General features: G+C 48.4%; 1 protein-coding gene across 1 annotated transcript in view; it reads left to right on the top strand.

Moving 5' to 3' along the window:
• ATP8B4 (ATPase phospholipid transporting 8B4 (putative)) overlaps positions 1–14,804 on the top strand; it is a 3,731,093-nt gene that overhangs the window by 1,902,051 nt on the left and 1,814,238 nt on the right. Inside the window, exon 11 of the mRNA XM_085644229.1 lies at positions 358–554. Within this exon, the coding sequence (XP_085500355.1) occupies positions 358–554 (197 nt within the window). The remainder of the gene's footprint in view (positions 1–357; positions 555–14,804) is intronic.

Here is a 14,804-nt window from a genome sequence, read left to right as displayed (position 1 = left end):
AGCACTGATTTACAGTGGGGCTTCCTTCTGCCAAACTCTAAATGAAGCCTTTCATTCTCATTGTCCCTAGTGTCTGGTTGGATTTATGAGCTAATCCTGAGAACCTCTCCTTAATAATGCTCTTTAAGAAGGATTACTATTGTGCAGTATTGATATGGGAGACGTTTTCAACTTGCAAATAATGTATGGGAACCTGCATTCCATGATACGATACATTGTTTAGACATGTTTTAATATGCTCAATAAAATACTTTTAGATAAAATGACGATAAAAATGTTTTAAAAATTATATTAAGTTATAAAACTAGTGCATTTTTCATAAAATTAATCTAATGAACCCTACCTTTCTTGTTTCAGATTTTTATTTTCTTGGTATGTATGGGAATTGTTCTGGCAATAGGAAATTCAATCTGGGAACATTATGTTGGTAGCGGTTTCAGAACGTATCTTCGTTGGAAAGAAGTGATGAACAGTTCTATATTTTCTGGCTTTCTGGCTTTCTGGTCTTACATTATTATACTGAATACAGTCGTCCCAATTTCCCTGTATTTGAGGTAAGATATATCATCATTTTTGCCTGACAGTGATTACTGCTGTTTCATATAAAATATGTCAGAAGCATTTCGACCCTCTCAGACATGTGTTAGGAACAATTTAGGATTTCCGAACTAATAGTCAGGTCCATCAATAGTTTGAATGGAGTCCGAACACTCATTATAGGTTCTGCCTTCAATGCCATATGGATGGCTACAAATAATGATTCAACTTTGGCAAAGCCCATCCTCCTTTCTAATTAGATCTTAGAATTTCTCCTCACGTCATGTGTTGTATGAAGCAAAAACAAACCTGTTACATCCTGCCTTGTACTTCGTTTTTATAGAAGAATAGTTTGCAGCCTAGCAATATTTTAAATTAAAGATTCTTCACTTGCTTGAATGGTCATAATCTGCTAGCAAATCCTCCCTTCAGTGGATTACTTCTCTTCATTAAGGCTTTTGGTCATCTTTATATTCCTTAATTTATTCGCGCTCGTGTTTATCTTAACTTTATTATGTATTTTTTTCGGCAGTAAAATATCAAATCTCCATTCATTTTTTTCACTGCTTATTAAACTTGATGTTTTTAGCGTGTTAGTCTGCTAAGTAGTTGTTGGACCCGGCCTCGTGGCGTGGTCTTAACCCTCTTGGATTGTGCTCGTCCCCCGCACCGGCCTACACGGGCCGCCCTTTCAGGCCGCCAGGGACCCCTCCTCCCTTCGAGGCCCCCTTTGGATTGTACCCGTTTTCCTACACCTGCCTCAGTGGCTCCCTTTTCCAGGCCGCACAGGGACCCCTCATCCCTTCGGGGTCCCCCCCATGCTTGCTCCACGCAACAACCCACGCAGCCCGGCTCCCCCCAGCCTCGGCCCCAGCGAAGCCCCGACATCGAGGCACCAAGATCTGGCCAGGGGGCACCGCATGGCCACTTCACCACTCCCGGAGGAGGAGAGTTTCGATGGGACCCCCACCGTCCCTCAACACCTAGGTGCGATCGTCCTCCGGCCTCCCCGGGCCTGGCGCCTCTCCCGCTGGGCGTCTGGCCTCTCCCAGCCCGACCTCTCCGCCCCCCCAGGCGCAAGGGTCCGGACATCAAAGGGCTCCAGACCTATATCTGGGGCAACCCCGCAATGGGACAGTAGTTGTATCCCGGAGTCAAGAGCCCTGCTGATGGAATCGCGGCTGACCCTACGGAGAAGAACTCTTGCTGACACTACCACGAGCCCTGCTGACTGCGTCGCGGCTCCACCTTATTGAGACAAGGAACCTCACGGAACATCGGAGCCCTGCTGACGCTGTCGCGGCCCAACCTCGCTGAAACTTCCACCAGAGCCCTGCTGACGTCGTCGCGGCTCGAGCTGAACTGAACCACCTTAAGAGCCCTGCTGACCTAGTCGCGGCTCAAGCTCCACGAACTGATCGCCAGAGCCCTGCTGACGCCGTCGCGGCTCGACCACTCCGAAACCCGGAGTCCCTCCAGCTTGAGGATCAAGAACTGGGCCAAGGTACCCTCGTACCCCGCTGCTACTAAAGACTGTCCCGCTACCCCGTCCCTACCAAAGACTTTGAGACTCTTGCGGATCCCTTGATCCCCCCTTGTATATATCGAGAACCTCCTACATGCTGATAAAGAATTGCTCGTCTTGATAAACATCCTCGAGTCCTGTGTGGTGGTGTTACTGTGCTAGTACGGTATAGGAGAAGGACCTCTCCGAGGAGGCTTCTCAGCAGCGCTCGGCTACTTCATACGGTGTGGGGGCCCCTCTGGGTGGTCTCTCCGACCCCCCCGAGGTCCGCCTTCCAACAGTAGTTTACTACAATAAAACAATACACTCACCTCAAAATGTTAGAAGAGTAACAGCACGTGTGCAGCTATTTATGTTTCAATAAGAAAAAAAAAAAAATGTTTCTTATTTACTCCCATTGATGTCGGTAAAATAGCCTGAAAATCATAGTTAGCTAAGTAACTGGCAGACTAGAGAGACACTCAACAGAAGATTGACGTTTCTTCAAATACTTACAGACAGGGAAGCAGACAGTTTTCCACTTGCTCTGCAGTATTATCATACATTTTAGAATTGTTAAGTAGCAAATACAAGATCAGCAGTGCCCTGCGCTCTGTATTCTGTACTTATACTGGCAGAGAATATTATGGATATCAAAAAGTATTTTAATTCAATTGTCTGATGGTAGATACAGTATTGGTTTATGCCCCTGCCCCCTATGCAGCTACTCTGTTTGCCCTTGCCTCTCCTCCATATATCCTAATCCCTTGCAGTCCTGCGAGCACCTCCCCCAATGCACCCTCTATGTGCCACCCTTTGCCCTACCTGCCCAATGTATGAGCCACACTCCCACACTGCCTGGGGTTTCCAGGAACACTTCTATGTTTAACAAACATTGGCATAGCCAATAGGTCTCGCCTTTGGGACCTTATAAGTATTTAGTTATGCAGCACAATATCATTGGTACAACAGCATCAACTGTTGCATGGCTAAACACTTATAAGGTCCCATAGGCGAGACCTATTGACTATGCCAATGCTTGTTTTGTTATGGGGGCATAAATAACAGGAGGGTGAAGGTCAGTCAGTCAGTCAGTTAGTCAATTCGTGAGAGTGAGTGAGAGAGTCAGTCAGTGAGAAAGTCAGTTAGTCAGTTAGTTAGAGAGAGTCAGTCAGTCAGTGAGAGAGCGAGTCAGTCAGTGAGAGAGTCAGTCAGTGAGAGTGAGAGAGTCAGTCAGTGAGAGTGAGAGTCAGTCAGTAAGAGTGAATGAGAGTGAGAGAGTGAGTCAGTTAAAAGATAATAATGATGTGTGCACAATCTGGTTTGTATAATTAGCTGCTACAGTGTTCCGTGCTCCCAGGCATCACTCAGTGAACCTGAGTGTGTCAAATAAGAGATGGCTGCATACCCACGGGGGCCGAGTATGTCCCTAGGGCACAGGTTTATGGTCCTCTACTAGGAGGTTGTTCGTTTTAAATCCCAATTTCAAATAAAAAATCTTGACACCAATTGTTCCACTGGTGTTCCTTTATTTTCCAATGGTGTTTCTTTAAGGTGTTATTAAATCAAATTTGTATACATAGTTTCTGCACCACATTTCCCATCATGCTTTTATAGATCCTGTTAGAATTCGGGTTCTCTGGTTGGCACAGGTAGGTACTTGTGACAAGCAGGGAACCTTTCCTCTAGTCAGGGTAAGGGGTTACACTCCTAAAATAACCCCTGCTCACCCTCTAGGTAGCTTGGCGCTAGCAGACAAGGCTTATCTCAGAGCGTTATAGGTTAAGCATTTGTGAACACATACAGTAACCAAGTAACAACACTACAAATGGATACCACACAGGTTTTTATATTAAAAATAAGGTTTCTTTATATAGAGTTACCACAAGACCATTAAACGACAAAAATACACAATACTGTTACTTTAGATGGTAGAAGTTTGCTTAGTTCTCTTAAGTTCTTAAATGCGACACTTTAAGTCAATGTACCTTAGATGCGACACGCAGGGCAACGAAAGTGTTGCAACGATGCTGCTGCGATGAAGTTTCTGGTGCAAAGAAATAAAGACGTGAAGATCTTCCAGATGCGTTACGCTTCTCCGATGTTGCGAGAAGACCCGACTCGATGCGTCAGCTACAGCGGCGTCACCCTTTACGCGATGCGACGACAGCGGCCTTGGCAGCGGCACTCTTCTCCGACGTTTGCGAGACGCTTCCGCTCGATGCGATGCTGCAGCGGCGTCACCCCTTTACGCGATGCGACGACAGCAGCTCCGACGGCGGCACGCTTCTCCGTGGATGCGAGGCGCTTTACTTGATGCGGTGCAATGCGACAACTACGATGGCTGCGATGGCGACACGCTTCTTCCTCGATGCGAGATTCTTCTCTTGATGCAGTGCAATGCGTCAGCTACGATGGCTGCGATGGTGACACGCAAATTCGGCGTTGCGAGACACTTCCGGAATGATGCGAGACGCTTCCGCTCGATGCGATGCTGCAGCGGCGACACCCTTTGCGAGATGCGAGGACAACAGCTCAGAAGGCGGCATGCTTCTCCTCCTCGAGTCACGCTTCCAGCTCCTTGCGACACACAGTCCCTCAGAAGGCCCAACAACCGCAGCAGGCACTTTCAAAAGACTCTGGGGAGCTGGGGGTGAAGTCCACTGGTCCTGGGACTTCGTTCAGGGGGCAAGCTCAGCACAAGCCCTTGGAAATCTTTTAAGCACAAGTTGAGTTAAAGTCTTTGTAGTCTTTTCTCCTCTCCTTTTAGCAGCAAGGCAACCACTGCAGGCCAATCCCCCAGGTCAGGGACAGTACTCCTTACAGCTTTCCCAGTTCCTTCTCCTCAGGCAGAGGTTCTTCTTGTCAAGCAGGATCTAATTTCTTGGGATCAGGGTCCCAATACTTATACCCCTAATTCCTTTGTTCCTCTGGGGTAGAGGGGCCCTTGCCCAGTCCAAACCAGTTCTTGAGTACTTTGTTGACATGACTCTGCCTTTCTATTCAGGGTGCAGGGCAGAGACATCAGCCGCTCCACAGGAGGTGGAGCCAGCATTGTGGTGGCAGAGCACAGCCCTATTCAGAGTCCAGGTGCACTCCTCCCACCCATCTGGATGTCAATCTCTCTATTCACCACCAGGCTACCTAGCCCTGCCCCTCTGGGTTTCCCCAGCCCTGTCACTCACACAAACCAGACAGGCAGATACACATCATAGCAGAGGCAGGCTGAAATGGTTAGGCAAGCAAATACCAACTTTCTAAAAGTGGTATTTGCAAACACAGATTATTAAAATAAACTTTACTAAAAGATGTATTTTATTATTCTGAGTTCAGGCATACTAAACTCGATTTTCTACCATGTTCCCTGGGTCTGTTAGGATCATAGGATGTAACAATTCTAACAGCCCATTCTGGCCTATGGAGAACAGGTAGCCTTACAATAGTGAAAAACAAAAATGGCTGTAATTCACTATTAGGACATGCCACCCACATCAGGGCTTGTCCTCCTTTATGCTTACAATGCACCCTGCCCGTGGGCCTACCATAGGGGTGACTAATATGAAGTTAAGGGAAGGTTTAGGGACTGGGAAGTGGGTGCACTTGCCCAGTCAGCATGACAGTACCAGACTGCACGCAGGTTCTGCAATGGCAGACCTTAGACACATTTTACTAGGCCGCTTCTGTGGGTGGCACAACCAGTGCTGCAAGCCCACCAGCAGCATTTGTATTTACAAGCCATGGGCACTCCTGGTGCACTTTACTGGGGTCTGACAGTAAACCAAATAAGCCATCAGGGAATCCAACCAACATTTACATTTTACAGTAGGCAGAGCATATGCACTTTAGCACTGATCAGCAGTGGTAAAGTGCCCAGAGTCATAGAACAGCCAACAACAGGACAGAAAAAATACAGGAGGAAGATAAAAATGTCAGGGTTGACTGTGCAAAAAGGGCCAAGTCCAACAGATCCCAATGCATTTCGGCCTGAACGGCCTTCATCTGGGGATAATCTGAAATGAAAAAACCTTTTCTCAATATGCAGGACGACCAGTTCCACTGTGTGAACTTTAGTATAAATGATGAATAGGTTCTGATTCACTTTCTCTAATACGCGAGAATATTGTGCTGGGTTGAGTTGCAAAGCGAACCTGTGCCTGATTCTGATGACGACGTGATCATACTGAAATGTGCTCGAAAAATTAATCATGCGCTTAACTGAAACAGTACTTTATTCATCTGTGATCGCGTGCGATGGGGTAATTCAAATACCTCAATGTCTAAAAATATACAAGGTGCACAAACAAAGTGAGCGAGTGGTTTGTTTCCGAGTGTTCAGAGTGCTTGTTCTGTGCCCAAAAAGATTAAGATAAACAGAACGTTTGATGGTATCGCGGTCACATGTAGCGGCCGTATAAAATATACAAGCTTATGGCAACTGGTAGCCGTATTGCAAATACACGTGGAAGTTAATCATGAAGTAGTTACTTACTAGTATTAGTGTGAAGTCAATGCTCTGGTCGCGTCACTAGGCGTTTTCCACAGTACGCCTCGGTTCCCGGCTGGTGGTTAAATGAGAGTGAGTCAGTGAGAGTGAGTCAGTGAGAGTGAGTCAGTGAGAATGAGTCAGTGAGAGTGAGTCAGTGAGAGTGAGTCCATGAGGGAGTCAGAGAGAGTCTGTCAGTGAGAGTCTGTCAGTGAGAGTGAATCAGTCAGATTGAGTTAGGCAGTGAGAGAGTCAGTCAGTGAGAGAGAGTGGGAGAGTGAGTCAGTGAGAGTCTGTCAGTGAGAGTGAGCCAGTGAGAGTGAGTCAGAGAGAGTGAGTCAGAGAGAGTCTGTCAGTAAGTCTGTCAGTGAGACTGAGTCAGTCAGTGAGAGAGAGTGGGAGGGTCAGTCAGTGAGAGTGAGTCAGTCAGTGAGAGAGAGTGGGAGAGTCCGTCAGTCAGAGAGAGTGGGAGAGTCTGTCAGTGAGAGTGAGTCAGTCAGTGAGAGTCTGTCAGTGAGAGTGAGTGAGTCAGTCAGTCAGTTAGAGAGTGGGATCAGTTAGTCAGTGAGAGAGTCTGTCAGTGAGAGTGAGTCAGTTAGTGAGAGTCTATCAGTGAGAGTGAGTCAGTTAGTGAGAGTCTGTCAGTGAGAGTGAGTGAGTGAGTCAGTCAGTGAGAGAGTGGGAGAGTCAGTCAGTGAGAGAGTCTGTCAGTGAGAGTGAGTCAGTTAGTGAGAGTCTGTTAGTGAGAGTCAGTCAGTAGGAGTGAGTGAGTCAGTCAGTGAGAGAGAGTGAGAGTCAGTGAGAGTCTGTCAGTGAGAGTCAGTCAGTCAGTGAGAGTTAGTCAGTCAGTGAGAGTTAGTCAGTCAGTCAGTGAGGGAGAGTGAGTCTGTCAATCAGTGAGAGTGAGTGAGTCAGTCAGCGAGAGAGAGTGGGAGGGTCAGTCAGTCAGAGTGAGTCAGTCAGTGAGAGAGAGTGGGAGAGTCTGTCAGTGAGAGTCAGTCAGTGAGTCTGTCAGTCTGTGAGTGTCTGTCAGTGAGAGTGAGTCAGTTAGTGAGAGTCTAACAGTGAGAGTGAGTCAGTTAGTGAGAGTCTGTCAGTGAGAGTGAGTGAGTCAGTCAGTGAGAGAGTGGGAGAGTCAGTCAGTGAGAGAGTCTGTCTGTGAGAGTGAGTCAGTTAGTGAGAGTCTGTTAGTGAGAGTCAGTCAGTAGGAGTGAGTCAGTCAGTCAGTGAGAGAGAGTGAGAGTCAGTGAGAGTCAGTCAGTGAGAGTCAGTCAGTCAGTGAGAGTTAGTCAGTCAGTGACTGAGAGTCAGTCAGTGACTGAGAGTCAGTCAGTCTGTGAGGGAGAGTGAGTCTGTCAATCAGTGAGAGTGAGTGAGTCCGTCAGTGAGAGAGAGTGGGAGAGTCTGTCAGTGAGAGTCAGTGAGTCTGTCAGTCTGTGAGTGTCTGTCAGTGAGAGTGAGTCAGTGAGTCAGTGAGAGTGAATGAGTCAGTCAGTGAGAGAGTGGGAGAGTCAATCAGTGAGTATGTCAGTCAGTGAGAGTGTCTGTCAGTCAGTGAGAGTGAGTCTGTCAGTCAGTGAGAGTGAGTCAGTCAGCGAGAAAGAATGGGAGAGTCTGTCAGTGAGTGAGTCAGTGAGAGTGAGTCAGTCAGTGAGAGAGAGTCTGTCAGTCAGTGAGAGAGAGTCTGTCAGTCAGTGAGAGAGAGTGGGTCAGTCAGTGAGAGAGAGTGAGAGAGTCAGTGAGTGTTTTTAGTGAGTGAGTCAGTGAGAGTGAGTCAGTCAGTGAGAGTGAGTCAGTCAGTGAGTGAGTGAGAGTGAGTCTCTCATTCATTGAGAGTGAGTCTGTCAGTGAGTGAGAGAGAGTGGGAGAGTCTGTCAGTGAGAGTGAGTCAGTCAGTCAGTGAGAGAGAGTGGGTCAGTCAGTGAGAGAGAGTGAGAGAGTCAGTGAGTGTTTTTAGTGAGTGAGTCAGTGAGAGTGAGTCAGTCAGTGAGAGTGAGTCAGTCAGTGAGTGAGTGAGAATGAGTCTCTCATTCATTGAGAGTGAGTCTGTCAGTGAGTGAGAGAGAGTGGGAGAGTCTGTCAGTGAGAGCCTGTCAGTCAGTGAGAGTCTGTCAGTGAGAGTGAGTCAGTCAGTGAGAGTCTGTCAGTGAGAGTGAGTCAGTCAGTCAGTGAGAGAGTGGGAGAGTCTGTCAGTGAGAGTGAGAAGTCAGTGAGAGTCTGTCAGTGAGAGTGAGTCAGTGAGTCAGTCATTGAGAGAGTGGGAGAGTCAGTGAGAGAGTGAGAGAGTCTGTCAGTCAGAGTGAGTCAGTCAGAGTGAGTCAGTCAGAGTGAGTCAGTCAGAGCGAGTCAGTCAGAGAGTGAGTCAGTCAGTGAGAGTGAGTCAGTCAGAGAGTGAGAGGGAGAGTCAGTCAGTGAGTGAGAGTGAGTGGGAGAGTCTGTCAGTGAGTGAGAGTGAGTGGGAGAGTCTGTCAGTGATAGTCTGTCAGTGAGAGTGTCAGTCAGTGAATGAGTGGGTCGGTCAGTCAGTGAGAGAGAGTGGGTCGGTCAGTCAGTCAGAGAGAAAGAGAGAGTCAGTGAGAGTCTGTCAGTGAGAGTGAGAGAGTCAGTGAGAGTGAGTTAGTCAGTCAGTGAGAGTGAGTCTGTCAGTCAGTGAGAGTGAGTCAGTCAGTCAGTGAGAGTGAGTCAGTCAGTGAGAGAGAGTGGGAGTGTCCGTTAGTGAGTCTGTCTGTCAGTCAGTGAGTGAGTCAGTGAGAGTGAGTCAGTCAGTGAGAGTGTGTCAGTGAGAGTGAGTCAGTCAGTCAGTGAGAGGGTGAGAGTCTGTCAGTGAGAGTCTGTCAGTGAGAGTGAGTCAGTCAGTCAGTGAGAGTGAGTCAGTCAGTCAGTGAGAGTGAGTGAGTCAGTCAGTGAGAGTGAGTGGAAGAGTCAGTCAGTGAGGGAGAGAGAGTGAGTGGGAGAGTCTGTCAGTGAGAGGCTGTCAGTGAGAGTGAGTCAGTCAGTGAGAGAGAATTTTGAGAGTCAGTTAGTGAGAAAGTGGGAGAGTCAGTCAGTAAGAGTCTGTCAGTGAGAGTCTGTCAGTGAGAGTGAGTGAGTCAATCTGTCAAGGAGAGTCTGTCAGCGAGAGTCTGTCAGTGAGAGAGAGTGAGTCAGTCAGTGAGAGAGGGGAAGAGTCAGTGAGAGTCTGTCAGTGAGAGTCAGTGAGTGAGAGTGAGTGAGTCAGTCAGTGAGAGAGAGAGAGTGGGTCAGTCAGTGAGAGAGAGTGAGCGAGTCAGTGAGAGTTTTTTTAGTGAGAGTGAGTCAGTGAGAGTGAGTCAGTCAGTCAGTGAGAGTGAGTCAGTCAGTCAGTGAGAGTGAGTCTGTCAGTCATTGAGAGTGAGTCTGTCAGTCAGTGAGAGTGAGTCTGTCAGTCAGTAAGAGAGAGTGAGAGAGTCAGTGAGAGTTTTTTAGTGAGTGAGTCAGTGAGAGTGAGTCAGTCAGTCAGTGAGAGTGAGTCTCTCAGTCATTGAGAGTGAGTCTGTCAGTGAGTGAGAGAGAGAGAGTGGGAGAGTCTGTCAGTCAGTGAGAGTCTGTCAGTCAGTGAGAGTCTGTCAGTGAGAGTGAGTCCGCCAGTGAGAGTCTGTCAGTGAGAGTGAGTCAGTCAGTCAGTGAGAGAGTGGGAGATTCTGTCAGTGAGAGAGTCTGTCAGTGAGAGTGAGAAGTCAGTGAGAGTCTGTCAGTGAGAGTGAGTCAGTGAGTCAGTGAGAGTGAGTCAGTCAGTCATTGAGAGAGTGGGAGAGTCAGTGAGATAGTGAGAGAGTGACAGTCAGAGTGAGTCAGTCAGTGAGAGAGAGTCTGTCAGTCAGTGAGAGTGAGTCAGGGAGTGAGAGAGAGTGGGAGAGTCTGTCAGTGAAAGTGAGTCAGTCAGTCAGTGAGAGAGAGAGAGTGGGCCAGTCAGTGAGAGAGAGTGAGAGAGTCAGTGAGTGTTTTTTAGTGAGTGAGTCAGTGAGAGTGAGTCAGTCAGTGAGAGTGAGTCAGTCAGTGAGTGAGTAAGAGTGAGTCTCTTATTCATTGGGGGTGAGTCTGTCAGTGAGTGAGAGAGAGTGGGAGAGTCAGTGAGAGTCTGTCAGTCAGTGAGAGTCTGTCAGTGAGAGTGAGTCAGTCAGTGAGAGTCTGTCAGTGAGAGTGAGTCAGTCAGTCAGTGAGAGAGTGGGAGAGTCTGTCAGTGAGAGTGAGAAGTCAGAGAGAGTCTGTCAGTGAGAGTGAGTCAGTGAGTCAGTCATTGAGAGAGTGGGAGAGTCAGTGAGAGAGTGAGAGAGTCTGTCAGTCAGAGTGAGTCAGTCAGAGTGAGTCAGTCAGAGTGAGTCAGTCAGAGAGTGAGTCAGTCAGTGAGAGTGAGTCAGTCAGAGAGTGAGTGGGAGAGTCAGTCAGTGAGTGAGAGTGAGTGGGAGAGTCTGTCAGTGAGTGAGAGTGAGTGGGAGAGTCTGTCAGTGATAGTCTGTCAGTGAGAGTGTCAGTCAGTGAATGAGTGGGTCGGTCAGTCAGTGAGAGAGAGTGGGTTGGTCAGTCATTGAGAGTGAGTAAGTCAGTGAGAGTCAGTAAGTCAGTGAGAGTGAGTCAGTTAGTGAGTCAGTCAGTCAGTGAGAGAGTGGGTCAGTCAGTCAGAGAGAAAGAGAGAGTCAGTGAGAGTCTGTCAGTGAGAGTGAGAGAGTCAGTGAGAGTGAGTTAGTCAGTCAGTGAGAGTGAGTCTGTCAGTCAGTGAGAGTGAGTCAATCAGTCAGTGAGAGTGAGTCAGTCAGTGAGAGAGAGTGGGAGTGTCCGTTAGTGAGTCTGTCTGTCAGTGAGTGAGTCAGTGAGAGTGAGTCAGTCAGTGAGAGTGTGTCAGTGAGAGTGAGTCAGTCAGTCAGTGAGAGGGTGAGAGTCTGTCAGTGAGAGTCTGTCAGTGAGAGTGAGTCAGTCAGTCAGTGAGAGTGAGTCAGTCAGTCAGTGAGAGTGAGTGAGTCAGTGAGTGAGAGTGAGTGGGAGAGTCAGTCAGTGAATGAGAGAGAGTGAGTGGGAGAGTCTGTCAGTGAGAGGCTGTCAGTGAGAGTGAGTCAGTCAGTGAGAGAGAATTTTGAGAGTCAGTGAGAGAGTGGGAGAGTCTGTCAGTGAGTCTGTCAGTGAGAGTGAGTGAGTCAATCTGTCAGTGAGAGTCTGTCAGCGAGAGTCTGTCAGTGAGAGAGAGTGAGTCAGTGAGTGAGAGAGGGGAAGAGTCAGTGAGAGTCTGTCAGTGAGAGTCAGTGAGTGAGAGTGAGTCAGTCAGTCAGTGAGAGGGTGAGAGTCTGTCAGTGAGAGTCTGTCAGTGAGAGTGAGTCAGTCAGTCAGTGAGAGTGAGTCAGTCAGTCAGTGAGAGTGAGTGAGTCAGTGAGTGAGAGTGAGTGGGAGAGTCAGTGAGAGTTTTTTAGTGAGTGAGTCAGTGAGAGTGAGTCAGTCAGTGAGTGAGAGTGAGTCTCTCAGTCATTGAGAGTGAGTCTGTCAGTGAGTGAGAGAGAGTGGGAGAGTCTGTCAGTCAGTGAGAGTCTGTCAGTCAGTGAGAGTCTGTTAGTGAGAGTGAGTCAGTCAGTGAGAGTCTGTCAGTGAGAGTGAGTCAGTCAGTCAGTGAGAGAGTGGGAGAGTCTGTCAGTGAGAGAGTCTGTCAGTGAGAGTGAGAAGTCAGTGAGAGTCTTTCAGTGAGAGTGAGTCAGTGAGTCAGTGAGAGTGAGTCAGTCAGTCATTGAGAGAGTGGGAGAGTCAGTGAGAGAGTGAGAGAGTGTCAGTCAGAGTGAGTCAGTCAGTGAGAGAGAGTCTGTCAGTCAGTGAGAGTGAGTCAGTGAGTGAGAGAGAGTGGGAGAGTCTGTCAGTGAAAGTGAGTCAGTCAGTCAGTGAGAGAGAGAGAGTGGGTCAGTCAGTGAGAGAGAGTGAGCGAGTCAGTGAGAGTTTTTTTAGTGAGAGTGAGTCAGTGAGAGTGAGTCAGTCAGTCAGTGAGAGTGAGTCAGTCAGTCAGTGAGAGTGAGTCTGTCAGTCATTGAGAGTGAGTCTGTCAGTCAGTGAGAGTGAGTCTGTCAGTCAGTGAGAGAGAGTGAGAGAGTCAGTGAGAGTGAGTGAGTCAGTGAGTGAGAGTGAGTGGGAGAGTCAGTGAGAGTTTTTTAGTGAGTGAGTCAGTGAGAGTGAGTCAGTCAGTGAGTGAGAGTGAGTCTCTCAGTCATTGAGAGTGAGTCTGTCAGTGAGTGAGAGAGAGTGGGAGAGTCTGTCAGTCAGTGAGAGTCTGTCAGTTTTTTTAGTGAGAGTGAGTCAGTGAGAGTGAGTCAGTCAGTCAGTGAGAGTGAGTCAGTCAGTCAGTGAGAGTGAGTCTGTCAGTCATTGAGAGTGAGTCTGTCAGTCAGTGAGAGTGAGTCTGTCAGTCAGTGAGAGAGAGTGAGAGAGTCAGTGAGAGTTTTTTAGTGAGTGAGTCAGTGAGAGTGAGTCTGTCAGTCATTGAGAGTGAGTCTGTCAGTGAGTGAGAGAGAGAGAGTGGGAGAGTCTGTCAGTCAGTGAGAGTCTGTCAGTCAGTGAGAGTCTGTCAGTGAGAGTGAGTCAGTCAGTGAGAGTCTGTCAGTGAGAGTGAGTCAGTCAGTCAGTGAGAGAGTGGGAGAGTCTGTCAGTGAGAGAGTCTGTCAGTGAGAGTGAGAAGTCAGTGAGAGTCTGTCAGTGAGAGTGAGTCAGTGAGTCAGTGAGAGTGAGTCAGTCAGTCATTGAGAGAGTGGGAGAGTCAGTGAGAGAGTGAGAGTGTGTCAGTCAGAGTGAGTCAGTCAGTGAGAGAGAGTCTGTCAGTCAGTGAGAGTGAGTCAGTGAGTGAGAGAGAGTGGGAGAGTCTGTCAGTGAAAGTGAGTCAGTCAGTCAGTGAGAGAGAGAGAGTGGGCCAGTCAGTGAGAGAGAGTGAGAGAGTCAGTGAGTGTTTTTAGTGAGTGAGTCAGTGAGAGTGAGTCAGTCAGTGAGAGTGAGTCAGTCAGTGAGTGAGTGAGAGTGAGTCTCTTATTCATTGGGGGTGAGTCTGTCAGTGAGTGAGAGAGAGTGGGAGAGTCAGTGAGAGTCTGTCAGTCAGTGAGAGTCTGTCAGTGAGAGTGAGTCAGTCAGTGAGAGTCTGTCAGTGAGAGTGAGTCAGTCAGTCAGTGAGAGAGTGGGAGAGTCTGTCAGTGAGAGTGAGAAGTCAGAGAGAGTCTGTCAGTGAGAGTGAGTCAGTGAGTCAGTCATTGAGAGATTGGGAGAGTCAGTGAGAGAGTGAGAGAGTCTGTCAGTCAGAGTGAGTCAGTCAGAGTGAGTCAGTCAGAGTGAGTCAGTCAGAGAGTGAGTCAGTCAGTGAGAGTGAGTCAGTCAGAGAGTGAGTGGGAGAGTCAGTCAGTGAGTGAGAGAGTCTGTCAGTGAGTGAGAGTGAGTGGGAGAGTCTGTCAGTGATAGTCTGTCAGTGAGAGTGTCAGTCAGTGAATGAGTGGGTCGGTCAGTCAGTGAGAGAGAGTGGGTTGGTCAGTCATTGAGAGTGAGTAAGTCAGTGAGAGTCAGTCAGTCAGTGAGAGTGAGTCAGTGAGTGAGTGAGTCAGTCAGTGAGAGAGTGGGTCAGTCAGTCAGAGAGAAAGAGAGAGTCAGTGAGAGTCTGTCAGTGAGAGTGAGAGAGTTAGTGAGAGTGAGTTAGTCAGTCAGTGAGAGTGAGTCTGTCAGTCAGTGAGAGTGAGTCAGTCAGTCAGTGAGAGTGAGTCAGTCAGTGAGAGAGAGTGGGAGTGTCCGTTAGTGAGTCTGTCTGTCAGTGAGTGAGTCAGTGAGAGTGAGTCAGTCAGTGAGAGTGTGTCAGTAAGAGTGAGTCAGTCAGTCAGTGAGAGGGTGAGAGTCTGTCAGTGAGAGTCTGTCAGTGAGAGTGAGTCAGTCAGTCAGTGAGAGTGAGTCAGTCAGTCAGTGAGAGTGAGTGAGTCAGTGAGTGAGAGTGAGTGGGAGAGTCAGTCAGTGAGGGAGAGAGAGTGAGTGGGAGAGTCTGTCAGTGAGAGGCTGTCAGTGAGAGTGAGTCAGTCAGTGAGAGAGAATTTTGAGAGTCAGTGAGAGAGTGGGAGAGTCTGTCAGTGAGAGTCTGTCAGTGAGAGTGAGTGAGTCAATCTGTCAGTGAGAGTCTGTCAGCGAGAGTCTGTCAGTGAGAGAGAGTGAGTCAGTCAGTGAGAGAGGGGAAGAGTCAGTGAGAGTCTGTCAGTGAGAGTCAGTGAGTGAGAGTGAGTCAGTCAGTCAGTGAGAGGGTGAGAGTCTGTCAGTGAGAGTCTGTCAGTGAGAGTG

This window comes from Triturus cristatus, chromosome 3_1 (assembly GCF_964204655.1).
Source record: "Triturus cristatus chromosome 3_1, aTriCri1.1, whole genome shotgun sequence".
In the NCBI taxonomy this organism is placed as follows: domain Eukaryota; kingdom Metazoa; phylum Chordata; class Amphibia; order Caudata; family Salamandridae; genus Triturus; species Triturus cristatus.
This window is presented reverse-complemented; position numbering and strand designations above follow the sequence as displayed.